The 18,503-nt window shown below is 52.5% G+C and overlaps 1 protein-coding gene across 1 annotated transcript; it reads right to left on the reverse strand.

Annotated features, from left to right (window-relative positions):
- Nucleotides 1–722: 722 nt before the first annotated feature.
- On the reverse strand, nucleotides 723–4,519 carry LOC309972788 (cystatin-C-like). Its single transcript, XM_082856632.1, has 3 exons — nucleotides 4,187–4,519; nucleotides 1,612–1,725; nucleotides 723–1,062 (listed from the first exon to the last, which is right to left on the reverse strand). Exons 1-3 carry the CDS (start codon nucleotides 4,436–4,438, stop codon nucleotides 952–954), a joined length of 477 nt encoding a protein of 158 aa, XP_082712758.1. The 5' UTR covers nucleotides 4,439–4,519; the 3' UTR covers nucleotides 723–951.
- Nucleotides 4,520–18,503: the final 13,984 nt, after the last annotated feature.

The following is an 18,503-nucleotide window of genomic DNA, read 5'->3' on the forward strand; positions in this document are numbered from 1 at the left end:
AGAGGGGACATTGCCTATTAATTATACAGTCCTTAGGGAAAGAAGAAGGCCCACTATGTGTCTTAAGTTCTACACCCCTTACGTGGAGTTCTGCGCTAAGCCCCGTTTTATCTAGGAGCCCAGAGAATAGAAGGAGGGGTGTAAATCGGCAAAATCCTTGTGGATTCCACGGCTCCCGAAATGCATCAGAGAAGGCCTGCTCTCACTCTATTGAATTCCCAATTCCGACCTTGTTTGACCTTGATTCTGACCCGTATTCCCTCGCTCCATCAGTTACACATACTTTTGGTCTTTGTTTTTTCGTAGGTACCCGAAGTTGTTTGTGGAAAGAGGTAGACGTTAAATCATTATTTTGCTTCTAGGGAACGTGACCAGTGAGAGTCATCCCAGGAGTCTGATCAGCTCAGCACACGTGCAGCCCCTCGGAGGGTGACTCAGGTCTCAGGCTCCATCACCTCCCCAGCCTTCTGTCCAGCCCCAGCACACAGTCTGACTCATTTGCAGACACAGCAGCTGAGTCTCTGGGGTCAGCAGCTTAGGTCCCCCCTCCTCTCCCTTGTCCGATTATCGGGAGTACGAGAGCTGAAGGCCCAGCTCGCCTGCCACGCCCGCTCCCCGCCCCTCCCCATTGCCCGCAGAGCCAGCGAGACGGGGTGCCTTCATAAAGTAACTGCCTAGATCCTTCCCGCTGCACCGCCCGAGACAGTGAGCAACTCGAGGAGTAGCTGCTGTTACGTTTTTATTGAGTAAAATAGCAGAGCGAGGGCATTTGGTTCACTTGGAAAGCAATTAGAAGAAAGAAATGAGTTAGAGCCCCTTAGCCGTTCCAAAAATGCCCAAGGAGCCTTCTCTGTGTGTCTGCTGGGACGGCACACGGAGGGCACATCCACCAGGCGGGTCACCCATCGGAGGGAGGTGTGAGCGCTCTGGGGGGGCGTGAGTGAGAGGCAGTCAGCGGCCTGCCTGATGCCCAGTCCCCGATTCATCCTGGCAACTGAAATTCGTCAGGGAGATGGTGTTCATCCAGGGGACGACGTAAACCTGGAAGTTGCAAAGCTTTTGCTGCGAAAGGGAAGAGAGGGATGGTTGGTCAGGGTTACACTTAAAGAGGCAAGTGCACTGGCCCCAGCCCCCACCCCCAGCAGGCTGGCACTGAGACAGGACCAGAAGGGAGGACCCAGGGGCTGGGACCCAGGTCCAGGAAAGCCCCTGCAGAGGTGGGGCCCGGGAGGGGTGACAAAGGAGTGCAGCCCTCCCTGAGGCCGAGACCCCTGAGAGCCAGCCAAGCCCCTGGGAGAGTCTGGCCTTTGGTGAGCAGGTGGCATGGTGGGCCGGTTACAGGCCTCCAATTCCCTCTAATCTGCCTGGGGGTGGGGGCGCGAGGCTGGGATTAAAGGGCCCTTTTCTCCCTTCCCAGCAAACACCCGCAGCTGGGTCCTCCATCCCGCAGGCAACAATCCCCAAAGCAGACGGTGCCCCAATTCCCCGGCTAAAACCCCATAAAGCCAGAGCAGTCACGTGCACACACATACCCTTCCCCTCAGAGCCCCGGCAGGCACCCGCGATGCGCCCCCATGGGCACCCCAACCCCTGCTCCCATCAGGCACGTACCTTTTTCAGTTGCGGCTGGTCATGGAAGGGACAGTTGTCCAAGTTGTCCTGGGACTTTGTACACGTGGTTCGGCCAATCTCCACGTCCAAGAAGTAGTTCATCCCGGACACAACCTGGACATGGAGAGAGCACACACCCTTACAACACCTGCCGGCTGCACACACACGGTTACCTTCTTCCCACCGCCCCCCACGTTCACAGGCTGCCAGAGCCACACCCAGGAAGCACAGCCGCCTCCTGACGGCCGCTGCGCCCCAGGCCCTCCCCGGAACTTGTTTACCAGCTGCTCCAACAAGGCATCTCCCACAGGGACACAGAGGGGGGAAGCCAGGGACCAACGCTCTAACTGGGTCCAGGAACAGAAGGCACAGCTCCGAGGAGCCAGCCTGGGTACAGGCAAGCAACTGGCCAGCGCCCAGGGCCAGGGAGGGGACTGAGCGCAAGATGGTGGCCCTGTGTCAAGAGTCCACACTGCATCCGCAGGAAAGCTGCTGCCTGGTGATTATACGTACGCTGAACTCCAGTCCCCAGGGCGGAGCCCACAGCATCCCATTCCCTGCATGTAGCCCAGGTTTATTTATTCCCTCCCGGAACAGAAGAAAATGAGAGCTTCACGTTCGCGGACGTTTAGGCCAATAAAAGACCGCCTGGAATGCCTTCCTCTTAGGTGTCGTTTTTGACGGGAATATTTCTCAAGTGTGTCATATATTGCGTGCCTTTTACACTTGAGATTACAGAACAGAAGTGAACTCTGGCTTCACACAGGCATCCCAGACATGCTTCGTTAGAACCTGGAGAAACACGGAATGAGGGGCCAGGGACCAGGCTCCAGACCCCACCTGGTAGACCCATGATCCCTCTGCTGTCAGCTTCCCCATGTGGCCAGTGAGCTAGTGTCACACTGGAGAGGAGCAGGCTGGAGGGGACCTGGTGAATGGAGAGAGCAGGTCCTATCTGAAGGGGACAGCACCAGCCCACTGCTGCAGGAGGAGAAATGGGTCTGGTCGTGACCCATCTTCTGAAGTGTCAAGAGAAGGTGGCAGGGAGCCCTATGGCTGGCATGCAGGACCACACTCTCGGTGCTGTGTGGCTGCGTCCTGCTCTCCAGTGGGATGCAGGCCAGATGGTCTAAATTCTAGCCTTCCTTCAAGGACCAGCGCAAGGCCCTGTAGCCCGTCCTAACTCTCCCTCCTGCCCGCTTCTCAACTCTGACAGTGGGCTCCTTATCTGGCCAGAACCCAGACAGGCTGACAGAGGCAGAGGTCAGGCTGTCAGCGACCGCGTGCCCATCTCAGGGTGGGAGTGAGATGTCACAGCCCAGAGGCTGCTCCCATGCATGTGACCTGCAGGCGGAAGCGACGGTCCAGGAAGCTTTGTATTCTTACGCCAGACCCCCTGCTCTGGGACACACTGGACACCACGGGCCAACTCACGGACTTGTCTGTTTGCTGATGACCTCCGGGTGCCCTGGAGGATGTTCAGAGTGTCTGTCCCCAATGCCACTACACGACCACATGGTGGCCAGGTACGTTTAGTGGCATCTGATGACAGGAGGCTCAGAGGGGAGCATGCCTCTTCTGTGTGACCAGAGGCTCTCTCATCTCGAGGAAACATCAGGCCATCCCAAACCCACTGACAGTCTGAGCCACAACTGGCTGGACCCTTCAGAAACAACGCCAAGGTCATGAGACAACCCAGGGGCTGCTCCAGAGTAAAAGGGGCTGCAGGACAGTGGCTGCGTCGTGTGGCCTGGGAGTGTCCTTGGCTATAAAGGACACTGGGATGATCAGTGGCATCTGAATAAGGCCTGTGTATTAAAGAGTCCTGATTTTCAAAACTGTATTGTGGTTATGGAAGAAAATAACCTTGTTTTTAAGAAATATACACAAAAGTGTTTACCTTCAAAGGGTTCAGAAAAATAAATGCATATATACATCCCTACACACGTGTACGTGGGGATGAGGTGAATCAAGCAACTATGTCAACTTTTTAACGTTTGAAGAATCTGGGTGAAGAATCTACAGTGATTGTATGTGCTCTTTTTGCTACTGCTTCTTAAGTCTGAAATTATGTCAAAATAAAAAGTTAAAAGGAAAAAGTGCTGAAGGGCATTCAGTGGCAGAGCCAGGAGGACAGACAGGTGTGGGTCTGTTTTTACCTCGCCTGCGGTCATTTAGTTGACAACTCGCGCCAAGCCCCCGGGTCCCAGGAGGCTGGGCCCTGACCCCAGCGCCGACCGACAGGGCCGGCCGGTCTCGCGAAGGGCTGCGGGCGCCGGAAAAGGTCGGGGGCTGCGCGGGGGTGAGAAGTCCGTCCGCGTCCTTTGCGATCCCCCGGGGCCTCAAGGGGCTGGGAGCTGCCCTCCCGAGAGCTGGGAGGGCTGGGGGGGGCGGGGCTGGTGAGCGCGCAGGCCACGCCCTCTCGGGGGCCGGCCTCCCGCATTCAGGGCTGCCCGGCCCCGGCGCCCCTGCCTTGTAGCTTGGCCCGGCGCCCCCGGCCCCTGCACCCGGGGCTCCGCGCCCCCTCCCCGGCCCCCGCATCCCGGCCCTGTGCCCCCTCCCAGACTGGACGCACCTGCTTGAAGGCGCGCACTACGCGCACCGCGCGGCTCTGATAGGCGTCGTTGCTTTGCTTGTTGTACTCTGTGATGGCAAAGGACACCGCCTCCTGTACGCCCTTCTCGTTGACGTCCGCCTCCATCAGGCCGCCCACCAGGCCTTTCTTTCTGGCGCCCTGCCCTGCCGCAGGGCTCACGGCCAGGGCCAGGGTCAGGGCGAGGGCCAAGACGGCCAGCAGAAGCAGCGGGGTGCGCGGGGATCCGGCCATGATCTCTCGGAGGCGGACAGAGCTGCAGCCGAAGAGCGATCCGGTGACAGGAGCACAGCCCAGCCAGCCACCGAGTCTTTATCCCTGGGCCGCCCCGGATGCCCCGCCCCCGCCCGCCTGGCCTCTCCCTTTCCGCCCCTCCCCACCGCCCGCCCCTGTCCTCCGCCCGCCCCTGTCCTCCGCCCTAGTCCCGCCCCTCCCCCAATCCTGCCCCTCCTCTCGCTTCTCTACCCGCCCGACCCGGCTCACTCCTTCCCAGTCCCGGTCCTCCTCTCCGAGTCCCGTTTTCCCACTCCCGCGCTCCTCAGCCCGGCTCACCCCCATCTCGCAGAAGGTGTCACCTCCTTGAGGCCGGCGATGCTTGTAACCCCGAGCTCTGTCTCCTGGTCTGAAAGGGGGAAGGGGCGTCTCTCGGCCCCCCCTCGGCTGTCCGCGTCTAGGAGTCCCCAGCGCACAAGGCTGCAGCCTTCCGAGGCAGACGAAGGAAGACCTCGTGTGCGCCCCGTCCTGGGGGAACTTCTTTGCCAAACATAAATGAATTAACCTTTATTTGAGAAAAGCGCATCGGGTTCTCCTTCTTGCAGCTCGTTTATTTATTCAGCTGGCACACCTTTCTGGGGCTTCTCCCTGGCCAGAGGGTCTGGGGCCTGTGGATGGAGTGTGGGCGGGGTACCCGGGGACCAGGGACTCCAGGTGGTAGAGCCCCTACCTGATGGAGACATAAGCCAAACGCTTGCATAACTACATTAGCTAGGAGACACATTAAAAAGAGCAAAAAGTGGGCTTCCCTGGTGGCGCAGTGGTTGAGAGTCCACCTGCCGATGCAGGGGACGCGGGTTCGTGCCCCGGTCCGGGAGGATCCCACATGCCGCGGAGTGGCTGGGCCCGTGAGCCATGGCCGCTGAGCCTGTGCTCCGCAACGGAAGAGGCCACAACAGTGAGAGGCCCACGTACCACACACAAAAAAAAAAAAAAGAGCAAAAAGAAACAAGCATATAAAAACAATACTTTTTGTTTAACCCAATATATCCAAAATACTATTTCAGCATATGCAAGCAATTGTGAATGACATATCTTACAATCTTCTGTGTGTGTACATTTTATCCTTAGAGCAGGCATCAGTGTGGACTGACCTCATCTCCAAGCGTGGCTGTGGCATTGCCCAGCCCAGTGTTAGGGGGTGTAGGGGGGAGGGTAGTGATCAGTAATTAAGATCAGGGAGCTACAGGGGCTTTGTTGGAAGCGAAGTGAAGGGTGAAATAGAGATGGACCCCAGTCAGGGATGCCTCTGAGGCGACACACATTTAGGCTGAAACCTACCTAAAGGGCAGGAAGTCCTGCAGACACAAAGGAAGAGAGCATCAGGCAGAGGGAGCAGCCAGTGCAAAGGCCCTGTGGTGGGGCTCGGCCGGCCTGCTCTAGGGACAGGAAGCAAAGCGGCTGGTGTTTAAGCAGGGAAGGAGTATGACCTGGAATCTCACCCTGGCAGCTGTATGCGCCCTACTGTGGGTGGGGGATGCAGGTGGAGGGGTGAGGATGACCCTTACCTGGCCAGTGGGGGAGGGGTAGCTGCTTGTCCCCTCAGGGAGGTGCATGCTTGGCTCTGGTCTTCTGTCCACTGCTTGGAAACCTTTCTTGATTTTTAAAAATCAACTTGAATGAGGTATGATGCCCATACAATGAATGCCTCATTTTATGTGTCCAGACTGAGGGATTTTAGCACGTGCATACACCAGTAGTACCGCCCCACCAAGCTCTAGAACATTTCCTCCTGCCTCTCTGTGGTCAATCCTGTGCATGCTCCTGGCTCTGGGTGATGCGCACATCTGTCTCTGTGGACTAGGGCTTTGCCTCTCCTTGAACTTTCTGCAAATGGCCTCATGCAGTGTGTGCATCCGGGTTTCGAGCATCACTTTTGAGCCTCCTCTATTGTTGGGTTAACCTAATTAGTGGTTCTGTTTCTCCCCGGGCTGAGAGGACGTGGTCAGCTGCGTACTGTGTGGGCTACCAGACCCTCCAGCCCAGGACCATGCAGGTCTGGGCCTGAGCATGGCCCTGGGAGTGGAGGGGAAGGCTATTCTCTTACCTGCACCCTGTGTGCCTGAAGGTGGCCCAGTGACCGATGGCCTATGGGGATGGTGGCAGAAACATCAGGAGGCCTCTGGGCCCTTGGAGCAAACACAGAGGAACTCTCCTGGGAGTGGTCTAGGCATCAAGGCATCATCCTAGAGCCGCTGTGGCCTTGGGGCTGGAGCAGCAGGGAGCTGGCATGGAACCCTGAAAGATATCAGTAATGAATGTTCACGTTCAGTGTTTCTGAGACCCTGTTGCCTGAGGCCCAGTTATAACTGGAGGGGCAAGAAATGTTTCCTTGTACGCTTCTAGGTTCTTTGGCTGGTCTAATAATTAAATTGCCATAAGACAGATTAACAGGAGAAAAATGAATTTGACTGTATACATTTAGGAGCCCCACGAAGATGCGCCACAAAGGCAGTCAGGTAATTGAAGCTTGCAAGCCGCCCTGATCTAAGGAATGGGGGCCTGGGGCTTCGAATGGAGCCGATGGGACCCACAGGAAGATGAGAGGAGGAGATGCTCGAGGATCAGATGTCAGCCCTACCACACAGATGGCTCTTGCAGATAAAAACACGTCTCTGGTAGCGTCTCTCTGTCCGGTATCTAAATTTCTTGAGGCAGTTAGGAGGAGGTGAAAGTTTTTCTGAGGCTGCTGCGTCTTGACTGCCTTCAGCTCTAAATACTCCACGTGCCAAAGCGGCACATTGAGGGGTGGCATCTTCTGCGCTCTCCTCCGCCCCAGTCTCTCCCTGCTCTGACTCAGGAGCCTCTAGAAAAGTCACGGCACCCACTAGGTGCAGCAGGGATGCCTTTGCAGTGCGATGAGGGAGGAGAGGTGCTTTCTCAGTGAACTAGAAGAGAGGGGAGCTCCACAGCGCAGGGCAGAGTGGACTGCCCCGGCCAGCACTTCTGAGCGGCACGACTGTCTCTTAAGGGCAGGGACTGATCCCCACTGGGGTTTCCCACCACACGGGGCAGCTGGGGCTGCAGCCTCAGAAGGTGTGCTGTGCAGAGTCCGTCATCACGGAGGAGGTGCGGGGCAGCAGAGAATGGGAGCACGGTGGTGGGTTTGAGCCTGTTGGGGTGGCCTGAACGGTGACACGTGCGTCTGGAGGTTGATTACACTGGCGGTAGGCGTCTTGGTACAGCGACATCTCCAATCCTAGCACAGGGTGCCCACGGGAGCCACCGGAGCAGCCTGCAGGACAGTCTGATAAGGAGGGGAAGGCCAGGATGAGGCTGGGCCTCTGCTCCAGCTGTGTGGATGATCTCGGCAAACGTCACAAGTCTGGTGAGGCCGGCCACTTTGTTAACTGTAGGATCTGGGGGTCGGAAACACAGAGATGGCCAGGCTTCAGTGGGATGTGTAAGCACGGTGAAAAATGACAGAGCAGCCCAAGCCCTGGTTTCTGGGGCCTGCAGCTCCTGGGATAAGCTAGCAGGAACCCAGAGAGAAACAGTGAACTCGAGGTGAGGCACGGGGTTCCGGCACCCACCCACCGATTGCAGCATGGAGGGGACACGTCTGCCCAGGAGGTGAGTGTGTTTCCCTTCTGCCGGGCGAAGAGCAAACCAACCATGTTTCCACAAGGCTGCGTGTGTGTCTGCTGATCTCGTGATCTGAATTAGCAGAGTGAGAATTTAAGGTGAGGGAGTGACAGTTCTCTGAAATCAATAAACAATAATAAGTGGATATTAAGTAATACTTCAATAAATAAATGACCAAGCACATAAAACATCCCCCGAAGTGGTAAGTGGTCACATCAAGTGGCCAAGAGTTGAGATTCTGAACACTAGGGCTTTGAGCAATTAAAACTTGGTGTCCACAATGGTAGCTTAGACCACGCAAATCGTAGGTTTTTGTGACATCTTAACACGGAAAGATTAGGGACCTCTCTCATGGGAGGCACAGGGTTCTCTGGGGTTGAGCCCTGAGGTCCCTTACACACACCTTCCCCCTGTGCCCCTTTCCCACCCCCACTTGGGGAGACATGGAGATGCTTCCACACCGTGTGCCTGTGTGGGCAAAGCATTTAGGGCTCTGCTAGGGATTGAGGCCATGGCAATGGTACACCGGGATGCTCAAGGTAAAGGCTGTTGCCAGCCCCCATTAGAAGGGGCCAGAGTGAGCGCAGTGGCCTATAGCTGTTTTGCACTTAACGGGGGAGCAGAGAATCCTCTGGAAGCTTGTGCTCAGGTCCACGTGGAAAGGGCCCTCCTCGCCTTGTGTTGTCAATTACCGTTTATCCTCTCAAGCGGCACATTTACCAGAGCAGCTCCCACGTGTGGGGGAAGCAGCACAGCCCGGGGTGTCGGGGGAGGGAAAGGGCGTCTGGGGACCAGGGCGGGCGCCTGTGCGTCGTCTCCCATGCCCCCTGTCTCTCTGGGCCTCAGTCCAGCCACAAGGAAAGCAGCGTGGCTCTGAGCCGGGTTTAGCAATCCCCTTGGCAATTCTGGACGGTCAGCGTTTCCTTTCCAGATCCTCGGTGTGGTCACTGCTTGACTTCCCTCCGGGTGTTTGTGCAGCCTCGTTCCTTTAGCCATCTGCAGTGGGGCAGCCTGTGAAAGCTGGCACTCCCTGCCCCCTCCAAGGTGTCCCCTGCCCCCCTTCCTGCCAGGCTCAGAGGACAAGTGTTGGAATAATATTTCTTTCACACTAGAAGCCAGGCAGGCCGTGCTCTGCCCGACCCCAGGTTTTACCTGGAACGTGGTGAAAATACTCTTGCCAAGTCTGGGCCTATGAGACTGGGGAGAACCAAAAAAGGGAGAGGAAAGAGAGGCAGAAGGGGGGTGGGTGCAGGGAAGGAGGGGGATACATTCCCCCTGACATTTTATTATGGAAATTTTCAAACATGCAACCAAGTTAGAAGGATTTCATCGAAAACACCCATATACTCACCACCCAAATTCTACCACTGATATTGCACCTTACTTTATCACATTGTCTGTCCACCTGTCCTTCTTTCTCTTCAGCCCTCAATCTATCTTTTTTTTTAAATTTATTTATTTTATTCATTTATTTTTGGCTGTGTTGGGTCTTCATTGCTGCACACGGGCTTCTCATTGCGATGGCTTCTCTTGTTGCGGAGCACGGGTTCTAGGCGCGCGGGCTTCAGTAGTGGTGGCGCACGGGCTCAGTAGTTGTGGCTTGTGGGCTCTAGAGAGCAGGTTCAGTAGTTGTGGCGCACGGGCTTTGTTTCTCTGTGGCATGTGGGATCTTCCTGGACCAGGGCTCGAACCCGTGTCACCTGCATTGGCAGGTGGGTTCTTCACCACTGCGCCACCAGGGAAGCCCCAATCTATCTTTTTAAGTGCATTTCAAAGGGAGTTGTCGACATCATTGCATTTCACACACACACACACACACACCCGAAATACGTATGCCTGCAGGGCATTAACTGGAGCTTGATGTTTACTTACAGCTTTTTCACTTGTTGGAAAATTTACCTACGGTGAAATGCACAAATCTGAAGTGAACAGTCACTTGTTTTTTAAATTAATTAATTAATTTATTTATTTTTGGCCGCGTTGGGTCTTCGTTGCTTCCTGTGGGCCTTCTCTAGTTGCAGCGATCAGGGACTACTCTTCATTGTGGTGCATGGGCTTCTCATTGTGGTGGCTTCTCTTGTTGTGGAACACGGGCTCTAGGCGCACGAGTTTCAGTAGTTGTGGCACGTGGGCTCAGTGGTTGTGGCTCACAGGCTCTAGAGCTCAGGCTCAGTAGTTGTGGTGCATGGGCTTAGTTGCTCCATGGCATGTGGGATCTTCTCGGACCAGGGCTCGAACCTGTGTCCCCTGCATTGGCAGGTGGATTTTTAACCACTGCGCCACCAGGGAAGTCCCCATTCACTTGATTTTGACAGATGCATGTAACCCAAACTCCTATCAGCTACGGAATGTGACCGTCACCCCAGCAAGTTCCCTCACCCCCCTTCCCAGGCACTTTGGGTCCCCACCCCCAGAGACAATGCTTCACTGATTTTTAAAACAATATATAGATTAGTTTTGTCTATTCTGGAAGTTCATTGAATGGAATTCTACAGTATGTGGCTTTTTCCACTCAGCCTGATGTTTCTGAGATCATCCCTGCTGTTTAAGTTGTATGTTTATAAGACAGCCTTTGACTGCCATGGGAGTCCCTCCAGAGGAGTCTCAGGAGTGTCTCGGGCCCCGGATTGCAGGCGCAGCTATAGTGACAAGGGCAGCAAGACTCGGTCACTCAGAATGTTTGCTGCAGCTTCTCTTTTCAACCTGAAACAACTTCCTTCCCTTCCTCGCCCCATCCCCAAAGCTAGTTTTACTTTTTGAAAATGTAGAGGAAAACCTGATTTTAAAAGACAAAGAGCAGATGTTCCCAATGCTTCCCTGTATTTGAAAATAAAAGTTCTTGTTTTTTTTTAAATCAAATTAGTACAATATGTTTGTTATAAAAAAAACTGTAAAGGAGATAAGTTACATGTGTATATGTGACTGTGTGTGTACCTCTGTGGACATGTGTGCAGGAGGTCATGTGATGACTAATTCCTGCCATGTTTTTCACTGTCATTATGTCGTGAATGTTTTTCGTGAAGTTAATCGTCTCTGAAAACTCTGTTCTTCTCCCTATTCAACTAGTTATTCCATAGTTTAATTTTTTCTCTAATGCTAGACATTTAGATTGTTTCCATTTTTTTCCTGGGATGAGTAATACTGTGATACACACTACTATAGGAATAAAGTCTTGGTGTGTATTTTTTTTTTTTTTTTTTTTTTTTGCGTTATGCGGGCCTCTCATTGTTGTGGCCTCTCCCGTTGCGGAGCACAGGCTCTGGACGCGCAGGCTCAGCGGCCATGGCTCACGGGCCCAGCCGCTCCGCGGCGTGTGGGATCTTCCCGGACCGGGGCACGAACCCGCGTCCCCTGCAACGGCAGGCGGACTCTCAACCACTGCGCCACCAGGGAAGCTCCCTGGTGTGTATTTCGGATTGTTTTCTTCCTGGAATTGGAATGACTGGGTCAGAAGCTACAAAGATATTTTTGGATACAGATTGCCAAATAATTCTCCAGGAAGCTGTGCCTGACTCAGTCAGGTCCAAGGAGCAAAAAGAAAGCGGTGGTGGTCAAGTAGTGTCAGAAGCAGCATTTTGTGCTTTATTTTGTTTGGGAATATTTACAAGTACAGGTGACCTCAATGCCACTTTGCTGGACCCGAGACCCTCAGTGGTGCCACGCGATGGGCAGCTCTGTGCCGGGACTGCAGCCTTCCTACCTGGATCACATCGCCGTGGTTCCGCCTTGGACTTACCCTCCGTGAAAAATGTTATCAATTCCGTGTCTGTGCTATTTATTCACTCATCAACTTCGAGAACATCCATGGAACACAGGATGTCAGAGACTGACTTTAAAGATGGAAAAGCTCGGCTCCTGCCCTCCAGACATCCTGGTCTGATGAGAAAGGCATGTTACAGGTATTTCAACACTGCATGATGCAAACTGTCACAGGTGCGGGAATGCCCCGAGGCCCGTGCTCTGGGTTCTGCCTGAGCCTCTCACCAGGCACCTGGCCATGGCTGCAGAAGTAGCGTGTGGTCTTGATTCGCTGTGAACTCCAAGAAACCTGGAGCGTGGCCTATCTTTCCTGGTCTGGGGGTGAAGAATTCCCTGGTCCAGCCTCCCCGCCAGGCTCAGCTGGAGCCCTGCGCCTCCAGCACCTCTGAGAGTGCCATCCCTCGAGGTGCACCCACTCACGGCTGTAATATCCTCCATGCCCACGACTCCCACTCTGTGTCTCCAGCACAGAACTGCCACCTTACCCCCTTGATGGTGTGATTTACACAGGGATCCCCGCTTTCCAAAGTTTCCTTTACGCCACCTCGCTTCTACGGAAGACCTGTTTTCACTAAAGGAAGGAAATCTGAAGAGGATTTTCACTTTTACAACAAAAGGCAAGATGTGGAAATTGCGTTCAGCATCTGTTTCCATTGAGCCTTTATAGGGGTAACTTGCACCCCAGGAGTGGGAGCGGCCCTGCCAGCTCCTTCCCTGGAACCACACTCAGTATCTCAGCATCGGCCACCGGAGCTGTGAGCTGTGTCTGTGAGCATCTGGGCTTTACCTCCATTTATTTTGTGCGTCTGTCAGCAAGATGTTTCCTAATATAGTAGCTTCTTCACTCTATGATGTTTCATCTATGAAAGGTTTCCTAGGAACGCTCTATTTTTGGATATTGGGGGAAAGCTATAATAAGAAATATATATTTAGTCTCCATCCCTTTTTCTGGCACAGTGCTCCTAAAACTCTTGCAATTTCCTAAGGGATGAGAGCCATAAAGGTGTCTTTCGTTATGTAACGAGGTGCCTTTTGGACCACCACCCAAGGCTGGGAGCTTGTTTCCAGAGGGTCTAACCATGTGATTAGAGGATGGGAATTTTCAGTCTTGCCCACCCCGACCCTGGGGTTGGGGGAGAGGGGCTGGAGGCTGAATCAATCTTGCAACTGGCTTCTGAACTGGGTGGGTTTGTCAGTGGTGGGACTGAGCCCTTATCCTGTGGTGTCTGATGTCATCTCCTCATAGACAGTGTCAGGATTGAGTTGAATTGTAGGACACCCAGCTGGTGTCAGAGCATTGCTAGCTGTGGGGAGAGCTCACACCTCTGAACTGGTGACCAGAATCAGTAATTGGTACCAGAATCCTACCTCCAAATTCATCTGATTGCCTTTCTACTTGGTGGCCAAAGACCGCCCCCCTCTAATGTTGCCCATCCCTAAGCTGGTGCCCACAGAGTTCCCCACTGCAGTCGGGGCTGTGACTTCAGGGTCAGCGCCTCAGTGATACCTTCCCCGACCTCACATTTTAAAATTGTGAGTCCCCTTCTCCACATCCCCAGCCCCTTTCCCTGGTTTATTTTTCCCATCGCACCTTCTGAATGTGTGGATACATAATTTCTTTCTTTTCTATCTCTACCCACAGAATGTAAGCCTGGTATTTCTTTCTTTCTTTCTTTTTTAAATAAATTTATTTATTTATTTATTTTTGGCTGTGTTGGGTCTTTGTTGCTGCGCTCAGGCTTTCTCTAGTTGCGGCGAGCAGGGGCTACTCTTCGTTGCGGTGCACGGGCTTCTCATTGCGGTGGCTTCTCTTGTTGCGGAGCACGGGCTCTAGGCGCGCGGGCTTCAGTTAGTTGTGGCTCGCGGGCTCTAGAGGGCAGGCTCAGTAGTTGTGGCACACTGGCTTAGTTGCTCCGCGGCATGTGGGATCTTCCCGGACCAGGGCTCGAACCCATGTCCCCTGCATAGGCAGGCGGATTCTTAACCACTGCGCCACCAGGGAAGTCCCAAGTTTGGTACTTCTGTCTGTTTTGTTCACTGCCATTCCCCTTGCCTGGCCCATGACCATAATAATATGGGTAAGTATTACCTGAATTAATGAATGAACTGGATGAACATTCTTAAACTGGTTTTTGTTGTTTTTGTGAAAATGTCACCATTTCCTCCCATTATAGCTTAAGTCGTATGGAACTGGAGTTAATTCTTTCAGTAAGACAGGGAAGGGACAACCCTCCAGGGACTTGGAAAAAGAGAAGTACAACTGAAAACAGTCAAAAAAAAAGAAAGAAAGAAAGAAAGAAAACAGTCCATGGTACCAGTTGTTTTTCATGTCTCAGGAATTTGGGGAAATGAAATCTACTGAGAGGTCAGGGTTCTGGAGCTGAGACACACAGCAGGCTGCCAGCTATCCGGGGAGGTCAGGTCTGGACACGCTCGTTTGGAAACGGCTGGCGCTTAAAGCGTAATTCCATCCTCCTGTGGTTCTTACTTGCCCTCCAGAGTAGCGTGTTTTCTGTACCTGAGGTGCTTGAGGAGCCTAAACCTGCTTCTCGCTGAGCTGTTCTGGGTCACCCTACAGTCGGAGGTCGGAGGCTACAGGCAGATGAGAACTGGCAGCGACAGTGACGTGAAGAGGAACCAGGGGGCGTCCCCCCCACGCCCGCCTGGCTCCCAGGGTCAGGCGGCAGCCACTGATTATGTCCAGCTTATCCAAGAAGAGGGCGTCTTTACAAAGAGGAATGAGTGTTAGCCGGAGCCCCCTGCCAGACGTGACTGCTGTGAGCGTCACCAGGGGTTCCAACCTCCCTGGGCCACAACGGTGCGGCACCAGCTCGTCCACAACAACGGCAACTGTGGTCATGTGCCTGCGTGTGAAACACTCAGGTCATCCTGCAAGTTGGAAAAGAAACAAAGAGAAAACAGGGCTATTTGGGAAGGCTGGGATATGGGCCAAAAAAAAAAAAAAAAAAAAAAGGCAGTATAAAGGTAAAGCACAGAGTTTTACTTTGGGAGGAGATTGTATCCTCACATGTTCATCCAGTGCGTTCCTGTGGTTCAGGTTAGCTTGTGGAAGGTGAGAGAAAAATAAAATAACTAAGCAAAATGAAAGAGTTTATTTTGCCTTCTGCTATTCCTTCGCTTCCTTTCTTTAGGTGGATCTGAGTTTCCGGCCTGCACTGCTTTCCCTCTTCCTGAAGAACGTGGCTGAGGCCTGGCGCCCTGTCTGGGAGGGCGTGTGCTGATTTCCTCAGGGGTTAAAGGGAGGAAGGTCCGGTCCTTGTGTGGCTGTGAGGGACATGGGGACAGAATTGTGCAGCCAGACCAGTAGGGCGGGCCTTCGGACCCTCGGGTCTGAGAAAGGAACTCCCAGCTCAGCACGTGAGACTTTTTATTTAGAAAGATTTCAAAATTATGGAAAAGTTGTAAAAGTAGATGGTGGGTTTTCTGTGTGACCTGGCGTTGTTGTGAAGGTATTTTTTAGATGTGGTTAGAGTCCTAGAAGGTTCACTTGAGGGAGGGGAGAGTGTCCTTCACGCAGTGGGCTTCACGCAGCAGGTCTGAGGCAGGAGATAATGGGCCCCAGGCTGAGCAGCTGGAGTTTCTCTCCTGTGGACAGAAACTCCATAATAGCAGGATAATAGAGGAGGCTGGGCCCCGCCCAGATAAAAGATAAGAGACCACATATTTCTCATCCTTGAAGTCAAGGAGACCTTCCCGACTATAAAGCTCCTTGAAGGTCAAAAAGGGAGAGTGTGTCACTGATGTCAACCTACCCATAGGCCTCTTCACTGGCATCCATCTTGGCTAAGAGAGGCGCCTGCACACATGGCAGGATCCTGAGATAAACCAAATATGGACTCAGAACCAGGCAAAGCAAGATGATTGGCCAAAGGAAACCCAGAAGAAATGCCCCATATAAGTGATTTAAACTACCACGAGGGCACGACTCTCTCTCTGAGTCCGCCTGTGTGTCTATCCACACGTACTGTACTCTTTTTCCTCCTAATAAACACTTTACTGGTTTCACTTCTTTCTGTCTTTGTGGGAATTCTTTTCTGCAAAGCCAAAGGGCCAGGGCCTTGTCACTGGCCACTGGTTTAGTGGCTAGGATTCAGTGCTCTCACTGCCTCGGCCTGACCCCAATCTCTGGCCGGGAACTGAAACCCTGCTTCAAGCCGCTGCAGGCCGATGCCACCTGAGATCAGGCCCAAAGGCCTGAGGCCTGCCTGTCCCGGGGGCCGCAGCTCCAGCCCCACGTCCCCGAGCAGCCTCCCTCCCTGTGGCCTTGTTGCCTGTCTGCAGGCCAGTGCCTCACCCTGAACCTCTGCACATGCATTTCCTTCTGTTTCTGCTTCTCTGCCTGGGCCCTGACTGACACACACATATATACCAGTTGTTAGCGTTTGCTTGATCTACTCCCGTACGTACCCACACATAAACACACACGTATAAAATTAAAAGTTGAAGCTTGCCCAAGTTGGCAAATGCCCTTAGTTCAAAGACAACTCTAAGGATACCATTTAACTTTCAGAGATCTCATCTCCCTTTTGATTTTGGACCTTAGTTTCTTGTTATCTTGCCAAATCTTTGAGGCTTTTAAGAAATTTAAAAAATTTTTTGAGTCAGTGACATTGTTTTTTTCTAGTGGGAGGTTGGTCTGATCCCCGTCCTGCCTTATTCCAGGAAATGGAGTCCTCTGACCTTCCCAGGCTTGGTTGAACTGCACACTTAGAAACTAAAACCCAACATGATTGTCTAAGCAAGTTAACACGTGGAAAAGCAAGTATATATTTTTCAAGTCTTCTATACTTTGGGCAAAGAATCACTGCAAGTTTCCCTCAGACTACAAAATTTGAATTGCATAAAACTACAAAAATTGAATTGCATAAAAAATATCTGAAATTTTCTAAGAAATGTTTTCAAACATTTAATTTTCTAATCACTACTAAACTATTTTAAAATTGCAACACTTTATCCAGAAACTACTGCTCCAGCAAACTCCACCCGAGAATAAGGTAGAATGAGTCTATGCAGGCCAATTATTATTATTAATTTTAAAAATTTTTATTGGAGTATAGGTGACATTTTTAGATTTGTAGCTAGTCTCTGTAGGATTCTTTTTTAGATTCTTTTTTAGATTCTTTTCCCATATAGCCCATTACAGAGTACTGAGCAGAGTTCCCTGTGCTATACAGTAGGTCCTTATTAGTTATCAATTTTATATATGGTAGTGTGTATGTGTCAATCCCAGTCTCCCAATTTATCCCTCCCACCCTTCCCCCTCGGTAACCATAAGTCTGTTTTCTACATCTGTGACTCTATTTCTGTTTTGTAGACAAGTTCATGTGTACCCTTTTTTCAGATTCCACATATAAGTGATATCATATGATATGTGTCTTTCTCTGTCTGACTTACTTCACTCCGTATGACAGTCTCTAGGTCCATCCATGTTGTGTGCAGGCCAGTTAGATGGCAAGAGGTTCATCACTTTATTCACCAGATTATTCAGAGCAGATGAACTCTTACTTTATACACAATTCAAAGAAACCTCATTCTTTGGTTTTCTAGCTCATAAACCCTTAGAAACAATATCTTGAAAGAAAATATGCATTTTGAAAGGCAGCCTTGTTATAAGAGCCTGGAAAATACAATTGTAAGTACACATGTATATATTATAATTGTAATTACTTGCTGACGCTTTGGAGAGTAAGTTACAGTATTATGGCCTTTTATGCCTAAATACTTCTTGAAAAAGAAGTACCTCTAAGAAAATGACTTTAAAAAAATATATAATCACAACATAATGATCAAATTCAGGCAATTTAGCACCCAGGTCCAGCCGGGTCCTGCCCGCTGCTGACCACCCAAATCCCCCCCCCCACCGCCTTAGGCCTCCTCCTTCCCTTCCTCCCTGCCCCCCCCACCCCGTTCTCTGTCATCTGTGATCTCCATGTCCTGCAGCAGTGGGATGAGCTGCCCCCTGAACCCACCCTGTGGCCCATGGGTTCCCCTGGGGTCAGGACAAAGGAGGTGGCACCCAGCTCGCCTGAGGGGACATCCCTGAGAGCCGGGTGTCTGGGAAGGGTCCCTCAGGGTCCAGCCAGAGGTCCTCCTCTGTCACACAGCAGGGCCCCAGGGGTGCTATTTGGGGTCAGGCACCCCCCCCCCACCCCCAGAGCTTCTGGGTAACTGCCAGGCATCCATAGTTTTCAATCTCCTCAGGTGATTGCAGCCCGAGCACTGGACGGCCAGGCCAGGCCGAAGGTCAGACAGGTGCTCCCAGAGCCAGGAGTTAGTCCTCCCTCAGTCTCAGAATAACACCAAGTGTTTAGCAGTCAAGGATGCGAGGGACGTTTGGCTTTGTTTCTCTTAGACGCCTGCCCAGTGGACAGAGGTTTCGCTTGGGAGGCCACCAAGCCCTCGGGCCGCAGTGAGTGACCCGGAGTCCTGCTGGAGCAGGATGGAGCTGAAGTCACTGCTTGGACCCACGTACCACACCAAGCTTGACCAAAGTTTCCAGAACAGGCAATCCTTGCTGATGTGTTGACTGCATACACCCACATCCTGCCATGCGTTTTTATTTTCACAAAAAGCGCTGCTCACTGAATCTTGGCTGCAAGTCCACTTCCCAGAGGTGTGGCCGTGGGACTTGGGCTGGGCCCAGCAGATTCTGACACCGGGG

This window comes from Leucopleurus acutus (assembly GCF_964270905.1).
Source record: "Leucopleurus acutus genome assembly, chromosome: 16".
Taxonomy (NCBI): domain Eukaryota; kingdom Metazoa; phylum Chordata; class Mammalia; order Artiodactyla; family Delphinidae; genus Leucopleurus; species Leucopleurus acutus.